The sequence below is a fragment of the Cherax quadricarinatus genome, chromosome 94, assembly GCF_038502225.1.
Source record: "Cherax quadricarinatus isolate ZL_2023a chromosome 94, ASM3850222v1, whole genome shotgun sequence".
Taxonomy (NCBI): domain Eukaryota; kingdom Metazoa; phylum Arthropoda; class Malacostraca; order Decapoda; family Parastacidae; genus Cherax; species Cherax quadricarinatus.
In genome coordinates, this window is record NC_091385.1 from 5789363 (window position 1) to 5808482 (window position 19120).

The 19120-nt window shown below is 44.2% G+C and overlaps 1 protein-coding gene across 1 annotated transcript in view; it reads right to left on the bottom strand.

Annotated features, from left to right (window-relative positions):
• The window catches only part of LOC128700883 (DBH-like monooxygenase protein 1), a 430549-nt gene that overhangs the window by 19124 nt on the left and 392305 nt on the right, over positions 1-19120 (bottom strand). The window contains exons 7-9 of the mRNA XM_070104742.1: positions 12865-13024; positions 5675-5794; positions 365-531 (exon numbers count right to left, since the gene is read on the bottom strand). Coding sequence (XP_069960843.1) covers positions 365-531; positions 5675-5794; positions 12865-13024 — 447 coding nt within the window. The remainder of the gene's footprint in view (positions 1-364; positions 532-5674; positions 5795-12864; positions 13025-19120) is intronic.

Sequence of the window (19120 nt, forward strand, 5' to 3'; positions counted from 1 at the left end):
ATATATGCATATATATATATATATATATATATATATATATATATATATATATATATATATATATATATATATATATATATATATATACATACACAGTGAAGAGGCGGGGCCAGGAGATGTGACTCGACTCTTGAAACCACAAATACGTAAGCATAAATAGGTAAGTGAATACACACAAACGCGCGCACACTCGCATATATACACTGAGATATACACCGAAGATGTATATCTCTGTGTATATACACAGATATATACCTACTTTAGGTATTAAAGTATTCTTGACTGTTGATATACATCTGACATGCAGCCTTAATGACCACTGTGTAGTAGATAGGCTTTAAACCCATGAACCAGTCAAACTTACGGGTAGAATTGACCGAGGAAGTTTGAGAGCTCTGTACTCTTGGTAGTTAAAATCATAGTTGTTATCCTGAGCTATGGGCTCCAGCTCCCGGCCCTGGCGAAGGTGACGCACCCGCACTTTACGTCCCAGCAGATGAGTGTGCAGGATCACTGCGAAGACATTGATGCCTGAAGGAGAGAAGACAATCATGGGTTAAATTGATGCCTGAAGGAGGACAGTCATGGGTTACATTGATGCTTGAAGGAGGGAAGATAATCATGGGTTACATTGATGCTTGAAGGAGGGAAGATAATCATGGGTTACATTGATGCTTGAAGGAGGGAAGATAATCATGGGTTTCATTGATGCTTGAAGGAGGGAAGATAATCATGGGTTTCGTTGATGCTTGAAGGAGGGAAGATAATCATGGGTTACATTGATGCTTGAAGGAGGGAAGATAATCATGGGTTACATTGATGCTTGAAGGAGGGAAGATAATCATGGGTTTCATTGATGCCTGAAGGAGGGAAGACAATCATGGTTGTATTGATGTCTGAAGAGAGAAGCACGGGTTACATTGATGCCTGGAAATGGGGAGAAGCATGGGTTGATGCCTAAAGGAGGAAAAACATGGGTTACGTGAGTGAAGGGCTCTTGATTCAAAGACTCGGATCAAACCTCCCCCCTACACACACACACACACACACACACACACACACACACACACACACACACACACACACACACACACGAACACATACACGAACACACACACACGAACACATATACGAACACACACACACACACGAACACATATACGAACACACACACGCACACACACACACACCTGCTATCTAACCTTCAAATAAAACACCAGCCATTAGGGAGGGGAGAGAGGTGATCAGTCAGACTATTACTGCACATGAGGTAAATATCTCTCTATCCTGACATTCCCTCCCTCCCTATAGCTAGTTACCTTACCCTACACTTGCCCTTTCTACCTATAGCTGGTTCCCTTACTTTACACTTACCCTCCCTTCCTAAAGCTGGTTCCCTTACTTTACACTTACCCTCCCTTCCTAAAGCTGGTTCCCTTACTTTACACTTACCCTCCCTTCCTAAAGCTGGTTCCCTTACTTTACACTTACCCTCCCTTCCTAAAGCTGGTTCCCTTACTTTACACTTACCCTCCTTTCCTATAGCTGGTTCCCTTACTTTACACTTACCCTCCCTTCCTATAGCTGGTTCCCTTACTTTACACTTACCCTCCTTTCCTAAAGCTGGTTCCCTTACTTTACACTTACCCTCCCTTCCTAAAGCTGGTTCCCTTACTTTACACTTACCCTCCCTTCCTAAAGCTGGTTCCCTTACTTTACACTTACCCTCCCTTCCTAAAGCTGGTTCCCTTACTTTACACTTGCCCTCCCTTCCTATAGCTGGATCCCTTACTTTACACTTGCCCTCCCTTCCTATAGCTGGTTCCCTTACTTTACACTTACCCTCCCTTCCTATAGCTGGTTCCCTTACCCTACACTTGCCCTTCCTCCCTGTAGCTGCTTTTCCTGCCCAGTACTTGATCTCCTTCCTATAGCTGTGATATACCTGAAATATAATTGGAGAGTTTTCCTGCCTTCATAGATTTGTTATCTAAGTCATGAAGATAAAACAGCAGAGGTACCAGGGCAGTGCCTTGGAGTACCCAACTTTTTACCTCGCTCTTGTTCAATTTTTCTTTTGTTTACTGTGTTCCATTCGTCGGAAAATTAAATGTATATTAGCCTTTTTTTGTTATAACTTTTGAGTTTGTGCTATCACACCATAATAGCATTCTCAAATGCTAGGATCTGTATTGATAAAGCCACTGGAGGGCGAAACGTCTACAATAAAGATATCCAGATGTTGCACATTTGTCTTAACTTTCATATTGTCGGTATTTTATACCTTTCTTGTACAACTTGTCAGACACTGCAGCATCATGGAATCTAGGTTCAGAGGACATCTAGAAGACCTTCTTCACGGCTGCTACAACTAACCAATCCCTTCGGGTAGGACCTACTTCCACTGGGGAATCCCGCCTACCAGTGACTATGCCCTCGTCTGCTACACGTCCCTATCCACTGACGCCTATATAACCGCCAGTCTTCTTGCCTTTGCTCCAGACTCTCCGCCACCACGATGCTGTCAACACTAACTCCAGGGCTGAGGGACTGATTACCTCATCTTTTGTATATAGTTCTGTCTTCTAATTATGTCCTAGAATCTGTATTAATAAAGCCACTGGATGGCGAAACGTCCACAATAAAGATATCCAGATGTTGCACATGTGTCTTAACTTTCAAATGCTATGGGTTTAAATCCCACCCGTTCTGTGATTTGTTTGCAGTCGTGTAGGGATTTCGTGAATCATGGTGGTAGCTTTTGAAGGGACTCGAGCTAGAGTATGACACAGCCACGCTGGTGTGGGATTCGTCTGTTAAAAAACTTGTATTTATGGTCACAGTGGTGGCCCATGATAACTTTCCTATAGTGTATAGAAATATACCTAGTTGGATGAATCTTATTACAGCCATCTGGCCCAGTGGTTAACGCACTGTCCTGTGAGATTTATGACTCACTTGCCAAGGGTTCAACCCCCACCCGTTCCGTGGTTTGCCTTTACGAAATTGTACTGACCACATCAGCGTTCGTAATCTTGCAATGGTTCTACCGCTTCCCTTACCTTTTCTCTCCTAATACTGTAGCTGCTTCGTTCCAGCACACACTGTCTTCCAGCCTTCTCTTATTTTCTCGCCTCAGTTGTGACCTGACAATGGTCATGAGGTTCCTCTCCATGGTACATGAACATAGTTCATCTCCATGTTACACCCATGGTACTTTGTGTACCTCATATCCATCCTGTGGATGGTAGTGGCTGCTTTGTGTACCTCATATCCGTCCAGTGGATGGTAGTGGATACTTTGTGTACCTCATATCCATCCAGTGGATGGTAGTGGATACTTTGTGTACCTCATATCCGTCCAGTGGATGGTAGTGGATACTTTGTGTACCTCATATCCGTCCAGTGGATGGTAGTGGATACTTTGTGTACCTCATATCCATCCAGTGGATGGTAGTGGATACTTTGTGCACCTCATATCCATCCAGTGGATGGTAGTGGATACTTTGTGCACCTCATATCCGTCCAGTGGATGGTAGTGCAAGAGCATATGGATACACAAATTTTTAGGAACTAGGCCTCAAAAGAGTTTACAGGAGTATATCTGGATTTATATCTACAATTCTAGATAAAGCTCTATAAAAAGCTAAGTTTTGTCACCGTGAAAGCTAAGTCTGCTTGTGTTGTTATCTGTTTGTTTTGTATATTACACACAACAGAGATAACAGACGTCTGTTGTATATATTACACACATCAGAGTCGTCTGTTTTCTATATGGAACAAACATTGCACCAAAAACGCTACGAAACAGACATACCACAGGAGGAACCCACAGAAGATGAGCCGCACATTGCATATAGAGCTAATGAGAGACATTCCAGTATTGTCAGATATTGTTCTCACTACACCACTACGATAGATCATTTCAATCGCTTATTACATTACTGCGGTAGCTTATTAATGGTGGTCTTGTGGCCAGGGTAAACACTACCTTCTGCCAAGATATAGCCAACATATAGCCGAGATATAGTCAAGATATAGCCAAGATATAGCCAAGATATAGCCAAGATATAGCCGAGATATAGCCAAGATATAGCCAAGACATAGCCAAGATATAGCCAAGATATAGCCAAGATATAGCCAAGACATAGCCAAGATATAGCCAAGATATAGCCAAGACATAGCCAAGATATAGCCAAGATATAGCCAAGATATAGCCAAGACATAGCCAAGACATAGCCAAGATATAGCCAAGACATAGCAAGATATAGCTAAGATATAGCCAAGACATAGCCAAGATATAGCTAAGATATAGCCAAGATATAGCCAAGATATAGCCAAGATATAGCCAAGACATAGCCAAGATATAGCCAAGATATAGCCAAGACATAGCCAAGATATAGCCAAGACAATCCTCCTCCACAAATATACCATCACAACCATCTAACCACCATTACCACCACCACTACCATCCTCTCCACCATCACTACCGCTACCACCACTATGACCACCACCACCTCCACCACTATGACCACCACCACCTCCACCACTATGACCACCACCTCCTCCACCACTATGACCACCACCTCCACCACTATGACCACCACCACCTCCACCACTATGACCACCACCACCTCCACCACTATGACCACCTCCACCACGATGACCCCCACCACTACTACAACCCCCCCCCCCCCCCCCCCCCCCGCTACTAACAAGCAACCAGACCTCGACCCAAAACGCTGTTTTTCAAAGACAATTCGCTGTTTCTGTCAGCACCACCACCACTATAATTCACCACTACCATGAAAACACTTCGCCGCCTCCTTCACTCCCTCTTCACTTCCCCCACTTCCCCGCTCTCTCTTCTCCCCTCTTCTGTTCCCCTCTTCCTCTCAACCTCTTCTGACTGAAGTTCGCCCGAACTATTCGCTTTCTCGTAGGTATAAACGTAATTTCTCTTTGTCGGCCGACTGACCGAAGGAACAAGACGCAAGTGTTGATATGACGTCTTTCTTTTGTTTCTGCTGCTACTGTTGTTGTTGTTGTTGTTGTAGCTATTGTTGATTTTTCTTCTTCCTTTGTTTTGATTTATCTTTGTTCGCTCTTTTTCGTTTTGTCTCTCTCTCTCTCTCTCTCTCTCTCTCTCTCTCTCTCTCTCTCTCTCTCGTTTCTTTTATTTATCGTTTGCCTGTTAGTGTGATTTATTTGTGTGTGTGTGTGTGTGTGTGTTTGTATATGTGTATTTGTATGCATATTTTTGTGTGTGTGTTTACTGGTTATTAATGGCCCTTATTGATAATCAAACTCTCTCTCTCTCTCTCTCTCTCTCTCTCTCTCTCTCTCTCTCTCTCTCTCTCTCTCTCTCTCTCTCTCTCTCTCTCTCTCTCTCTCTCTCTCTCTCTCTCTCTCTCTCTCTCTCTCTCTCTCTCTCTCTCTCTCTCTACTCACCAGTGGGAGACAGGGCAGCCTGGGTACACTCGGACACACAGTGACCTTCTACTCACCAGTGGGAGACAGGGCAGCCTGGGTACACTCGGACACACAGTGACCTTCTACTCACCAGTGGGAGACAGGGCAGCCTGGGTACACTCGGACACACAGTGACCTTCTACTCACCAGTGGGAGACAGGGCAGCCTGGATACACTCGGACACACAGTGACCTTCTACTCACCAGTGGGAGACAGGGCAGCCTGGGTACACTCGGACACACAGTGACCTTCTGACAAGACAGTTCTCTGTCGTGGTGGTATAAGATGCTTCCAGCTGGGCTCCAGACCGATGCTCAACACTCCTGGGGACACCAAACAACACTAATCTCAGTAGTAGTAGTAATAGTAGTAGTGGTAGCAGGGTAGTAGTTGTAGTAAAAGTAGTAGTAATAGGGGTGGGGTCAGTAGTGGTAGTGCTTTTAATAGTACTAGTAGTTGTAGTAGTAGTAGCAATAGTAGTAGTGGTAGCAGGGTAGTAGTTGTAGTAGAAGTAGTAGTAATAGTAGGGGTGGGGTCAGTAGTGGTAGTGCTTTTAATAGTACTAGTAGTTGTAGTAGTAGTAGCTATAGTAGTAGTGGTAGCAGGGTAGTAGCAGTAGTAGAAGTAGTAGTAATAGTAGGGGTGGGGTCAGTAGTGGTAGTGCTTTTAATAGTACTAGTAGTTGTAGTAGTAGTAGCAATAGTAGTAGTGGTAGCTGGGTAGTAGCAGTAGTAGAAGTAGTAGTAATAATAGTACTAGTAGTATTATTTAAAGTAGCAGTAGTAATAGTCATAAGTTGCAGATGTGTTTCAGAGTTGGAATGACGCATGTCAAAGTGGGAATGACGCATGTCAAAGTGGGAATGACGCATGTCAAAGTGGGAATGACGCATGTCAGAGTGGGAATGACGCATGTCAAAGTGGGAATGACGCATGTCAGAGTGGGAATGACGTATGTCAAAGTGGGAATGACGCATGTCAAAGTGGGAATCAAGAGTGGGAATGACGCATGTCAAAGTGGGAATGACGCATGTCAAAGTGGGAATGACGTATGTCAAAGTGGGAATGACGCATGTCAAAGTGGGAATGACGCATGTCAAAGTGGGAATGACGCATGTCAAAGTGGGAATGACGCTTGTCAGAGTTGGAATGAGATGTCAAAGTGGGAATGACGCATGTCAAAGTGGGAATGACGCATGTCAAAGTGGGAATGACGCATGTCAAAGTGGGAATGACGCATGTCAGAGTTGGAATGACGCATGTCAAAGTGGGAATGACGCATGTCAAAGTGGGAATGACGCATGTCAAAGTGGGAATGACGCATGTCAAAGTGGGAATGATGCATGTCAAAGTGGGAATGACGCATGTCAAAGTGGGAATGACGCATGTCAAAGTGGGAATGACGCATGTCAAAGTGGGAATGACGCATGTCAAAGTGGGAATGACGCATGTCAAAGTGGGAATGACGCATGTCAAAGTGGGAATGACGCATGTCAAAGTGGGAATGACGCATGTCAAAGTGGGAATGACGCATGTCAGAGTGGGAATGACGCATGTCAAAGTGGGAATGACGCATGTCAAAGTTGGAATGACACAAAAAAAAAATCAAAATTTCTAACTCTTCCTCTATGAACAAAAAACATCGACAAAGTTGAAATTTATAAAAAAAATGAATCGTGAAAAGTTTTCTCATCAAAAAAAATACTGTAAGACACTGTACATTGTTTCATATATAAAAACTGTGACGGGATTTTTTTTTTCAAAAAATTAGAATTTCTTACGGAAAAGTTATATAAGTGATAACTATAGTTATTTTATTACTGATGACAGTCTGGTTGATCAGGCTCTGATGCACCATGAGGCCTGGACTCAGACCGGGCCGCGGGGGCGTTGACCCCCGAAACCCACTCCAGGTATACTTCAGGTATAGTTATAACTGATAACTATAGTTATTCCTAGGTAGTAGGTTGGTAGACAACCACCCAGGGAGGTACTACCGTCCTGTGGTAGTAGGTTGGTAGACAACAACCACCCAGGGAGGTACTACCGTCCTGTGGTAGTAGGTTGGTAGACAACAACCACCCAGGGAGGTACTACCGTCCTGTGGTAGTAGGTTGGTAGACAACAACCACCCAGGGAGGTACTACCGTCCTGTGGTAGTAGGTTGGTAGACAACAACCACCCAGGGAGGTACTACCGTCCTGTGGTAGTAGGTTGGTAGACAACAACCACCCAGGGAGGTACTACGGTCCTGTGGTAGTAGGATGGTAGACAACAACCACCCAGGGAGGTACTACCGTCCTGTGGTAGTAGGTTGGTAGACAACAACCACCCAGGGAGGTACTACCGTCCTGTGGTAGTAGGTTGGTAGACAACCACCCAGGGAGGTACTACCGTCCTGTGGTATTAGGTTGGTAGACAACAACCACCCAGGGAGGTACTACGGTCCTGTGGTAGTAGGATGGTAGACAACAACCACCCAGGGAGGTACTACCGTCCTGTGGTAGTAGGTTGGTAGACAACAACCACCCAGGGAGGTACTACCGTCCTGTGGTAGTAGGTTGGTAGACAACCACCCAGGGAGGTACTACCGTCCTGTGGTATTAGGTTGGTAGACAACAACCACCCAGGGAGGTACTACCGTCCTGTGGTATTAGGTTGGTAGACAACAACCACCCAGGGAGGTACTACCGTCCTGTGGTATTAGGTTGGTAGACAACAACCACCCAGGGAGGTACTACCGTCCTGTGGTATTAGGTTGGTAGACAACCACCCAGGGAGGTACTACCGTCCTGTGGTATTAGGTTGGTAGACAACAACCACCCAGGGAGGTACTACCGTCCTGTGGTAGTAGGTTGGTAGACAACAACCACCCAGGGAGGTACTACCGTCCTGTGGTAGTAGGTTGGTAGACAACAACCACCCAGGGAGGTACTACCGTCCTGTGGTAGTAGGTTGGTAGACAACAACCACCCAGGGAGGTACTACCGTCCTGTGGTATTAGGTTGGTAGACAACAACCACCCAGGGAGGTACTACCGTCCTGTGGTAGTAGGTTGGTAGACAACCACCCAGGGAGGTACTACCGTCCTGTGGTAGTGGGTTGGTAGACAACAACCACCCAGGGAGGTACTACTATCCTGTGGTAGTAGGTTGGTAGACAACAACCACCCAGGGAGGTACTACCGTCCTGTGGAAGTAGGTTGGTAGACAACCACCCAGGGAGGTACTACCGTCCTGTGGTAGTAGGTTGGTAGACACCAACCACCCAGGGAGGTACTACCGTCCTGTGGTAGTAGGTTGGTAGACACCAACCACCCAGGGAGGTACTACCGTCCTGTGGTAGTAGGTTTGTAGACAACAACCACCCAGGGAGGTACTACCATCCTGTGGTAGTAGGTTGGTAGACAACAACCACCCAGGGAGGTACTACCGTCCTGTGGTAGTAGGTTGGTAGACAACAACCACCCAGGGAGGTACTACCGTCTTGTGGTAGTAGGTTGGTAGACAACAACCACCCAGGGAGGTACTACCATCCTTTGGTAGTAGGTTGGTAGACAACAACCACCCAGGGAGGTACTACCATCCTTTGGTAGTAGGTTGGTAGACAACAACCACCCAGGGAGGTACTACCGTCTTGTGGTAGTAGGTTGGTAGACAACAACCACCCAGAGAGGTACTACCATCCTTTGGTAGTAGGTTGGTAGACAACAACCACCCAGGGAGGTACTACCGTCCTGTGGTAGTAGGTTGCTAGACAACAACCACCCAGGGAGGTACTACCGTCCTGTGGTAGCAGGTTGGTAGACACCAACCACCCAGGGAGGTACTACCGTCCTGTGGTAGTAGGTTGGTAGACAACCACCCAGGGAGGTACTACCGTCCTGTGGTAGTAGGTTGGTAGATACCAACCACCCAGGGAGGTACTACCGTCCTGTGGTAGTAGGTTGGTAAACAACCACCCAGGGAGGTACTACCGTCCTGTGGTAGTAGGTTGGTAGACAACCACCCAGGGAGATACTACCGTCCTGTGGTAGTAGGTTGGTAGACAACCACCCAGGGAGGTACTACCGTCCTGTGGTAGTAGGTTGGTAGACAACCACCCAGGGAGGTACTACCGTCCTGTGGTAGGAGGTTGGTAGACAACCACCCAGGGATGTACTACCGTCCTGTGGTAGTAGGTTGGTAGACAACCACCCAGGGAGGTACTACCGTCCTGTGGTAGTAGGTTGGTAGACAACAACCACCCAGGGTGGTACTACCGTCCTGGGGTAGTAGGTTGGTAGACAACAACCACCCAGGGAGGTACTACCGTCCTGTGTTAGTAGGTTGGTAGACAGCAACCGCCCAGGGAGGTTCTACCGTCCTGTGGTAGTAGGTTGGTAGACAACAACCACCCAGGGAGGTACTACCGTCCTGTGGTAGTAGGTTGGTAGACAACAACCGCCCAGGGAGGTACTACCGTCCTGTGGTAGTAGGTTGGTAGACAACTACCACCCAGGGAGGTACTACCGTCCTGTGGTAGAAGGTTGGTAGACATCAACCACCCAGGGAGGTACTACCGTCCTGTGGTAGTAGGTTGGTAGACAACAACCACCCAGGGAGGTACTACCGTCCTGTGGTAGTAGGTTGGTAGACAACAACCACCCAGGGAGGTACTACCGTTCTGTGGTAGTAGGTTGGTAGACAACAACCACCCACGGAGGTACTACCGTCCTGTGGTAGTAGACTGGTAGACAACAACCACCCAGGGAGGTACTACCGTCCTGTGGTAGTAGGTTGGTAGACAACAACCACCCAGGGAGGTACTATTATCCTGTGGTAGTAGGTTGGTAGACAACAACCACCCAGGGAGGTACTACAGTTCTGTGGTAGTAGGTTGGTAGACAACAACCACCCAGGGAGGTACTACCATCCTGTGGTAGTAGGTTGGTAGACAACCACCCAGGGAGGTACTTCCGTCCTGTGGTAGTAGGTTGGTAGACAACAACCACCCAAGGAGGTACTACCGTCCTGTGGTAGTGGGTTGGTAGACAACAACCACCCAGGGAGGTACTACCATCCTGTGGTAGTAGGTTGGTAGACAACCACCCAGGGAGGTACTACCGTCCTGTGGTAGTAGGTTGGTAGACAACAACCACCCAGGGAGGTACTACCATCCTGTGGTAGTAGGTTGGTAGACAACAACCACCCAGGGAGGTACTACCGTCCTGTGGTAGTAGGATGGTAGACAACAACCACCCAGGGAGGTACTACCGTCCTGTGGTAGTAGGTTGGTAGACAACAACCACCCAGGGAGGTACTACCGTCCTGTGGTAGTAGGTTGGTAGACAACAACCACCCAGGGAGGTACTACCGTCCTGCCAAGTGAGTGTAAAACGGAAACCTGTAATTGTTTTACATGATGGTAGGATTGCTGGTGTCCATTTTTCTGTCTCATAAACATGGGTAAGTGGAACAGAATTCTTCCTTCGTAAGCCATGCTGGTGTTAAGAGGTGACTAAAATGCATGGAGCAAGAGGCTAGTAACCCCTTCTCCTATGTACATTACTAAAGTTAAGAGAACCTTTTGTTTTTCTTTTATCATGGTAGTGGACAATAACCTATCAGCATTTTGTACCATTTGTCAATAAAAATAATAATGCCAGTCATGGAGGCGGAACTGTGTCTTGGTAACTGTGTCTTGGTAACTGTGTCTTGGTAACTGTGTCTTGGTAACTGGGTCTTGGTAACTGGGTCTTGGTAACTGTGTCTTGGTAACTGTGTCTTGGTAACTGGGTCTTGGTAACTGGGTCTTGGTAACTGGGTCTTGGTAACTGGGTCTTGGTAACTGGGTCTTGGTAACTGTGTCTTGGTAACTGGGTCTTGGTAACTGTTTCTTGGTAACTGGGTCTTGGTAACTGGGTCTTGGTAACTGGGTCTTGGTAACTGTGTCTTGGTAACTGGGTCTTGGTAACTGTGTCTTGGTAACTGGGTCTTGGTAACTGGGTCTTGGTAACTGGGTCTTGGTAACTGGGTCTTGGTAACTGGGTCTTGGTAACTGGGTCTTGGTAACTGTGTCTTGGTAACTGGGTCTTGGTAACTGTGTCTTGGTAACTGGGTCTTGGTAACTGGGTCTTGGTAACTGGGTCTTGGTAACTGGGTCTTGGTAACTGGGTCTTGGTAACTGTGTCTTGGTAACTGGGTCTTGGTAACTGGGTCTTGGTAACTGTGTCTTGGTAACTGGGTCTTGGTAACTGGGTCTTGGTAACTGTGTCTTGGTAACTGGGCCTTGGTAACTGTGTCTTGGTAACTGGGCCTTGGTAACTGTGTCTTGGTAACTGGGCCTTGGTAACTGGGTCTTGGTAACTGTGTCTTGGTAACTGTGTCTTGGTAACTGGGCCTTGGTAACTGTGTCTTGTTAACTGTGTCTTGGTAACTGGGTCTTGGTAACTGGGTCTTGGTAACTGGGTCTTGGTAACTGTGTCTTGGTAACTGGGCCTTGGTAACTGTGTCTTGGTAACTGGGTCTTGGTAACTGGGTCTTGGTAACTGGGTCTTGGTAACTGGGCCTTGGTAACTGGGCCTTGGTAACTGGGCCTTGGTAACTGGGTCTTGGTAACTGGGTCTTGGTAACTTTGTCTTGGTAACTGGGCCTTAGTAACTGGGTCTTGGTAACTGGGCCTTGGTAACTGGGCCTTGGTAACTGGGCCTTGGTAACTGGGCCTTGGTAACTGGGTCTTGGTAACTGGGTCTTGGTAACTGGGCCTTAGTAACTGGGTCTTGGTAACTGGGTCTTGGTAACTGGGCCTTAGTAACTGGGTCTTGGTAACTGGGCCTTAGTAACTGGGTCTTGGTAACTGGGCCTTGGTAACTGGGCCTTGGTAACTGTGTCTTGGTAACTGGGTCTTGGTAACTTTGTCTTGGTAACTGGGCCTTAGTAACTGGGTCTTGGTAACTGGGTCTTAGTAACTGGGTCTTGGTAACTGGGCCTTGGTAACTGGGTCTTGGTAACTGGGTCTTAGTAACTGGGTCTTGGTAACTGGGCCTTGGTAACTGGGTCTTGGTAACTGGGCCTTGGTAACTGGGTCTTGGTAACTGGGTCTTAGTAACTGGGTCTTGGTAACTGGGTCTTGGTTACTGGGTCTTGGTAACTGGGTCTTGGTAACTGGGTCTTGGTTACTGGGTCTTGGTAACTGGGTCTTGGTAACTGGGTCTTGGTAACTGGGTCTTAGTAACTGGGTCTTGGTAACTGGGCCTTGGTAACTGGGTCTTGGTAACTGGGTCTTAGTAACTGGGTCTTGGTAACTGGGTCTTGGTTACTGGGTCTTGGTAACTGGGTTTTGGTTACTGGGTCTTGGTAACTGGGTCTTGGTAACTGGGTCTCAGCAACTAAGCTGTGACGTAGTAAGCTTACCTGCGTCGTAGTAACGCAGCTCCGGAGTATATATAATGCGTATCCCCGACTCGTCCTTAAAAGTGTGCCCATTAGGGTTGTCGTAGTGGACCTCCAGCATGTAGAACTTCGGCCCTTTAGGGGTTAAGGGGTAGCCAGCCTCAGGGGGAAGAGACAACCCCTAGACAACAAGAATATTAGGGGTGAGAAATAGGGATTATTGTTGTAAAGAAATAATATATATATATATATATATATATATATATATATATATATATATATATATATATATATATATATATATATATATATTATAAAATGTGCCTAACAGGTAAAACTTGCTATTTTGGCTTAAATAGCAACGCTCTTCTTGCCGAATAAGGCAAGCGAAAATTTGTGTATGCAATAATTCCGCAAAGATCATTCTGAACCTAACGAAAAAAATGTATTTCATTATCTTTGTTTATTATTAAATTATTGTAAAATTATCTAAAATGTATTTAGCTGGATTAGGTTAAATTAAATTGCGCTTGTTATAATAAGGTCAGGTAAGTTTTCTAAGGTTCTTTTGGTACAAAATTATTAATTTTTACATTAACATGAATAAAAAATGTATCTTTAAACGTATAAGAGAAAACTTTAGAAAGAACCTAGTTTTAAATGAGCTTGATAATTAACCACTTTTGCCTATTCGGCACCACATATATAAGATATATATATCTATCTATTATCACACTGGCCGATTCCCAACAAGGCAGGGTGGCCCGAAAAAGAAAAACTTTCACCATCATTCACTCCATCACTGTCTTGCCAGAAGGGTGCTTTACACTACAGTTTTTAAACTGCAACATTAACACCCCTCCTTCAGAGTGCAGGCACTGTACTTCCCATCTCCAGGACTCAAGTCCGGCCTGCCGGTTTCCCTGAACCCCTTCATAAATGTTACTTTGCTCACACTCCAACAGCACGTCAAGTATTAAAAACCATTTGTCTCCATTCACTCCTATCAAACAGGCTCACGCATGCCTGCTGGAAGTCCAAGCCCCTCGCACACAAAACCTCCTTTAGCCCCTCCCTCCAACCTTTCCTAGGCCGACCCCTACCCCGCCTTCCTTACACTACAGACTGATACACTCTTGAAGTCACTCTGTTTCGTTCCATTCTCTCTACTTGTCCGAACCACCTCAACAACCCTTCCTCAGCCCTCTGGACAACAGTTTTGGTAATCCCGCACCTCCTCCTAACTTCCAAACTACGAATTCTCTGCATTATATTCACACCACACATTGCCCTCAGACATGACATCTCCACTGCCTCCAGCCTTCTCCTCACTGCAACATTCATCACCCATGCTTCACACCCATATAAGAGCGTTGGTAAAACTATACTCTCATACATTCCCCTCTTTGCCTCCAAGGACAAAGTTCTTTGTCTCCACAGACTCCTAAGTGCACCACTCACCCTTTTCCCCTCATCAATTCTATGATTCACCTCATCTTTCATAGACCCATCCGCTGACACGTCCACTCCCAAATATCTGAATACATTCACCTCCTCCATACTCTCTCCCTCCAATCTGATATCCAATCTTCCATCACCTAATCTTTTTGTTATCCTCATAACCTTACTCTTTCCTGTATTCACTTTTAATTTTCTTCTTTTGCACACCCTACCAAATTCATCCACCAATCTCTGCAACTTCTCTTCAGAATCTCCCAAGAGCACAGTGTCATCAGCAAAGAGCAACTGTGACAACTCCCACTTTATGTGTGATTCTTTATCTTTTAACTCCACGCCTTTTGCCAAGACCCTCGCATTTACTTCTCTTACAACCCCATCTATAAATATATTAAACAACCACGGTGACATCACACATCCTTGTCTAAGGCCTACTTTTACTGGGAAATAAGGCCTACTTTTACTGGGAAATAATTTCCCTCTTTCCTACATACTCTAACTTGAGCCTCACTATCCTCATAAAAACTCTTCACTGCTTTCAGTAACCTACCTCCTACACCATACACCTGCAACATCTGCCACATTGCCCCCCTATCCACCCTGTCATACGCCTTTTCCAAATCCATAAATGCCACAAAGACCTCTTTAGCCTTATCTAAATACAGTTCACTTATATGTTTCACTGCAAACACCTGGTCCACACACCCCGTACCTTTCCTAAAGCCTCCTTGTTCATCTGCTATCCTATTCTCCGTCTTACTCTCAATTCTTTCAATAATAACTCTACCATACACTTTACCAGGCATACTCCACAGACTTATCCCCCTATAATTTTTGCACTCTCTTTTGTCCCCTTTGCCTTTATACAAAGGAACTATGCATGCTCTCTGCCAATCCCTAGGTACCTTACCCTCTTCCATACATATATTAAATAATTGCACCAACCACTCCAAAACTATATCCCCACCTGCTTTTAACATTTCTATCTTTATCCCATCAATCCCGACTGCCTTACCCCCTTTCATTTTACCTACTGCCTCACGAACTTCCCCCACACTCACAACTGGCTCTTCCTCACTCCTACAAGATGTTATTCCTCCTTGCCCTATACACGAAATCACAGCTTCCCTAACTTCATCAACATTTAACAGTTCCTCAAAATATTCCCTCCATCTTCCCAATACCTCTAACTCTCCATTTAATAACTCTCCTCTTCTGTTTTTAACTGACAAATCCATTTGTTCTCTAGGCTTCCTTAACTTGTTAATCTCACTCCAAAACTTTCTCTTATTTTCAACAAAATTTGTTGATAACATCTCACCCACTCTCTCATTTGCTCTCTTTTTACATTGCCTCACCACTCTCTTAACCTCTCTCTTTTTCTCCATATACTCTTCCCTCCTTGCATCACTTCTACTTTGTAAAAACTTCTCATATGCTAACTTTTTCTCCCTTACTACTCTCTTTACATCATCATTCCACCAATCGCTCCTCTTCCCTCCCGCACCCACTTTCCTGTAACCACAAACTTCTGCTGAACACTCTAACACTACATTTTTAAACCTACCCCATACCTCTTCGACCCCATTGCCTATGCTCTCATTAGCCCATCTATCCTCCAATAGCTGTTTATATCTTACCCTAACTGCCTCCTCTTTTAGTTTATAAACCTATATATATATATATATATATATATTATTATATATTATATATATATATATATATATATATATATATATATATATAGTATGTAATTTAGAATTACTCAGAAACTACAATAATCCATTTAAATTTTCAGAGCGATTTGTATTGTACATTACCAGCCCTGTGACCCTCCCTCCCCTCCCTCCCTCCTGTAAATTCCTCCATCTATGAGAGTGCCAGCAGCTGTGTGTGTGTGTGTGTGTGTGTGTGTGTGTGTGTGTGTGTGTGTGTGTGTGTGTGTGTGTGTGTGTGTAAGGAGTGTGTGCATGTACGTATTTTACATAGTGATATCTGTTTTCAGTGATTTTATTGCGCCCACACACACACACACACACACACACACACATATATATATATATATATATATATATATATATATATATATATATATATATATATATATATATATATATATATATATATATATATATATGGTAAAGTGTATGGTAGAGTTATTATTGAAAGAATTAAAAGTAAGACGGAGAATAGGATAGCAGATGAACAAGGAGGCTTTAGGAAAGGTAGGGGGTGTGTGGACCAGGTGTTTACAGTGAAACATATAAGTGAACAGTATTTAGATAAGGCTAAAGAGGTCTTTGTGGCATTTATGGATTTGGAAAAGGCGTATGACAGGGTGGATAGGGGGGCAATGTGGCAGATGTTGCAGGTGTATGGTGTAGGAGGTAGGTTACTGAAAGCAGTGAAGAGTTTTTACGAGGATAGTGAGGCTCAAGTTAGAGTATGTAGGAAAGAGGGAAATTTTTTCCCAGTAAAAGTAAGCCTTAGACAAGGATGTGTGATGTCACCGTGGTTGTTTAATATATTTATAGATGGGGTTGTAAGAGAAGTAAATGCGAGGGTCTTGGCAAGAGGTGTGGAGTTAAAAGATAAAGAATCACACACAAAGTGGGAGTTGTCACAGCTGCTCTTTGCTGATGACACTGTGCTCTTGGGAGATTACATAAGAACATAAGAAAAGGAGGAACACTGCAGGAGGCCTGCTGGCCCATACTAGGCAGGTCCTTTACAATTCATCCCACTAACAAAACATTTGCCCAACCCAATTTTCAATGCCACCCAAGAAATAAGCTCTGATGTGAAAGTCCCACTCAAATCCAACCCCTCCCACTCATGTACTTATCCAACCTAGATTTGAAACTACCCAAAGTCCCAGCCTCAATAACCCAACTAGGTAGACTGTTCCACTCATCAACTACCCTATTTCCAAACCAATACTTTCCTATGTCCTTTCTAAATCTAAACTTACCTAATTTAAATCCATTACTGCGCGTTCTCTCTTGGAGAGACATCCTCAAGACCTTATTAATATCCCCTTTATTTATACCTATCTTCCACTTATACACTTCGATCAGGTCTCCCCTCATTCTTCGTCTAACAAGTGAATGTAACTTAAGAGTCTTCAATCTTTCTTCATAAGGAAGATTTCTGATGCTATGTATTAATTTAGTCATCCTACGCTGAATGTTTTCTAACGAATTTATGTCCATTTTGTAATACGGAGACCAGAACTGAGCTGCATAATCTAGGTGAGGCCTTACTAATGATGTATAAAGCTGCAGTATGACCTCTGGACTTCTGTTGCTTACACTTCTTGATATAAATCCCAGTAATCTATTTGCCTTATTACGTACGCTTAGGCATTGCTGTCTTGGTTTAAGGTTGCTGCTCACCATAACCCCCAAGTCCTTTTCGCAATCTGTATGGCTAAGTTCTACATCATTTAATTTATAAGTACTAGTGTTATGGGCACTCCCAAGCCTCAGAACCTTGCATTTATCTACATTGAACTGCATCTGCCACTTTTCTGACCAAGAATAGAGTTTGTTTAAATCCTCCTGAAGTTCCCTAACATCTACGTTTGAATCAATTATCCTACCTATCTTTGTGTCATCGGCGAATTTGCTCATATCACTAGTAATTCCCTCATCAAGATCATTGATATATATTATAAACAACAACGGGCCCAAGACTGATCCCTGTGGAACGCCACTTGTTACAGATCCCCACTCGGATTTAACCCCATTTATGGACACTCTCTGCTTCCTGTCAGTGAGCCATGACTCGATCCACGAGAGCACTTTTCCCCCAATGCCATGAGCTGCCACTTTCTTTAACAGTCTATGGTGCGGAACTCTATCAAAAGCCTTACTAAAATCTAAGTAAATAATATCAAATTCTTTATTGTGGTCAACAGCCTCAAAAGCTTTACTGAAGAAAGTTAATAAATTAGTTAGACAAGACCGGCCTCTTGTGAATCCATGCTGAGTATCATTAATCAAGCTATGCTTATCGAGATGGCTTCTTATAATCTCAGCTATAATTGACTCTAGTAATTTGCCTACAATTGAGGTCAGGCTTATTGGGCGGTAATTTGACGGTAACGACTTGTCCCCTGTTTTAAAAATAGGAGTTACATTAGCCATCTTCCACATATCAGACACTACACCTGTTTGAAGAGATAAATTAAAAATATTAGTTAATGGTTCACAGAGTTCCATTTTGCATTCCTTAAGAACCCTTGAAAAAACCTCATCAGGACCTGGCGACTTATTTTGCTTCAGTCTGTCTATCTGCCTCACAACCATCTCACTAGTGACTGTGATGTTACATAATTTATCTTCTTCTAGCCCACTGTAAAAATTAATTACTGGAATATTGTTAGTGTCTTCCTGTGTAAAAACTGAGAGAAAATAATTATTTAAAATCAAGCACATTTCATTCTCTTTGTCAGTAAGGTGCCCATAGTTATTTTTAAGGGGACCTATCTTATCTCTAACTTTTGTTCTATAGACCTGGAAAAAACTTTTTGGGTTAGTTTTAGAATCCCTAGCAACTTTAATTTCATAGTCCCTTTTAGCTTTTCTTATCCCCTTTTTAATGTCCCTCTTAATGTCAATATACTGATTCATAAGATGACCCTCACCTCTTTTGATACGCCTATAAATTCCTTTCTTTTGCCCTAGTAGATATTTGAGCCTATTATTCATCCATTTTGGGTCATTTCTATTTGATCTAATTTCTTTATATGGGATAAACGCTCTTTGAGCAGCATGTATAGTGTTCAGAAAACTGTCATATTGATAGCTCTCTTCGT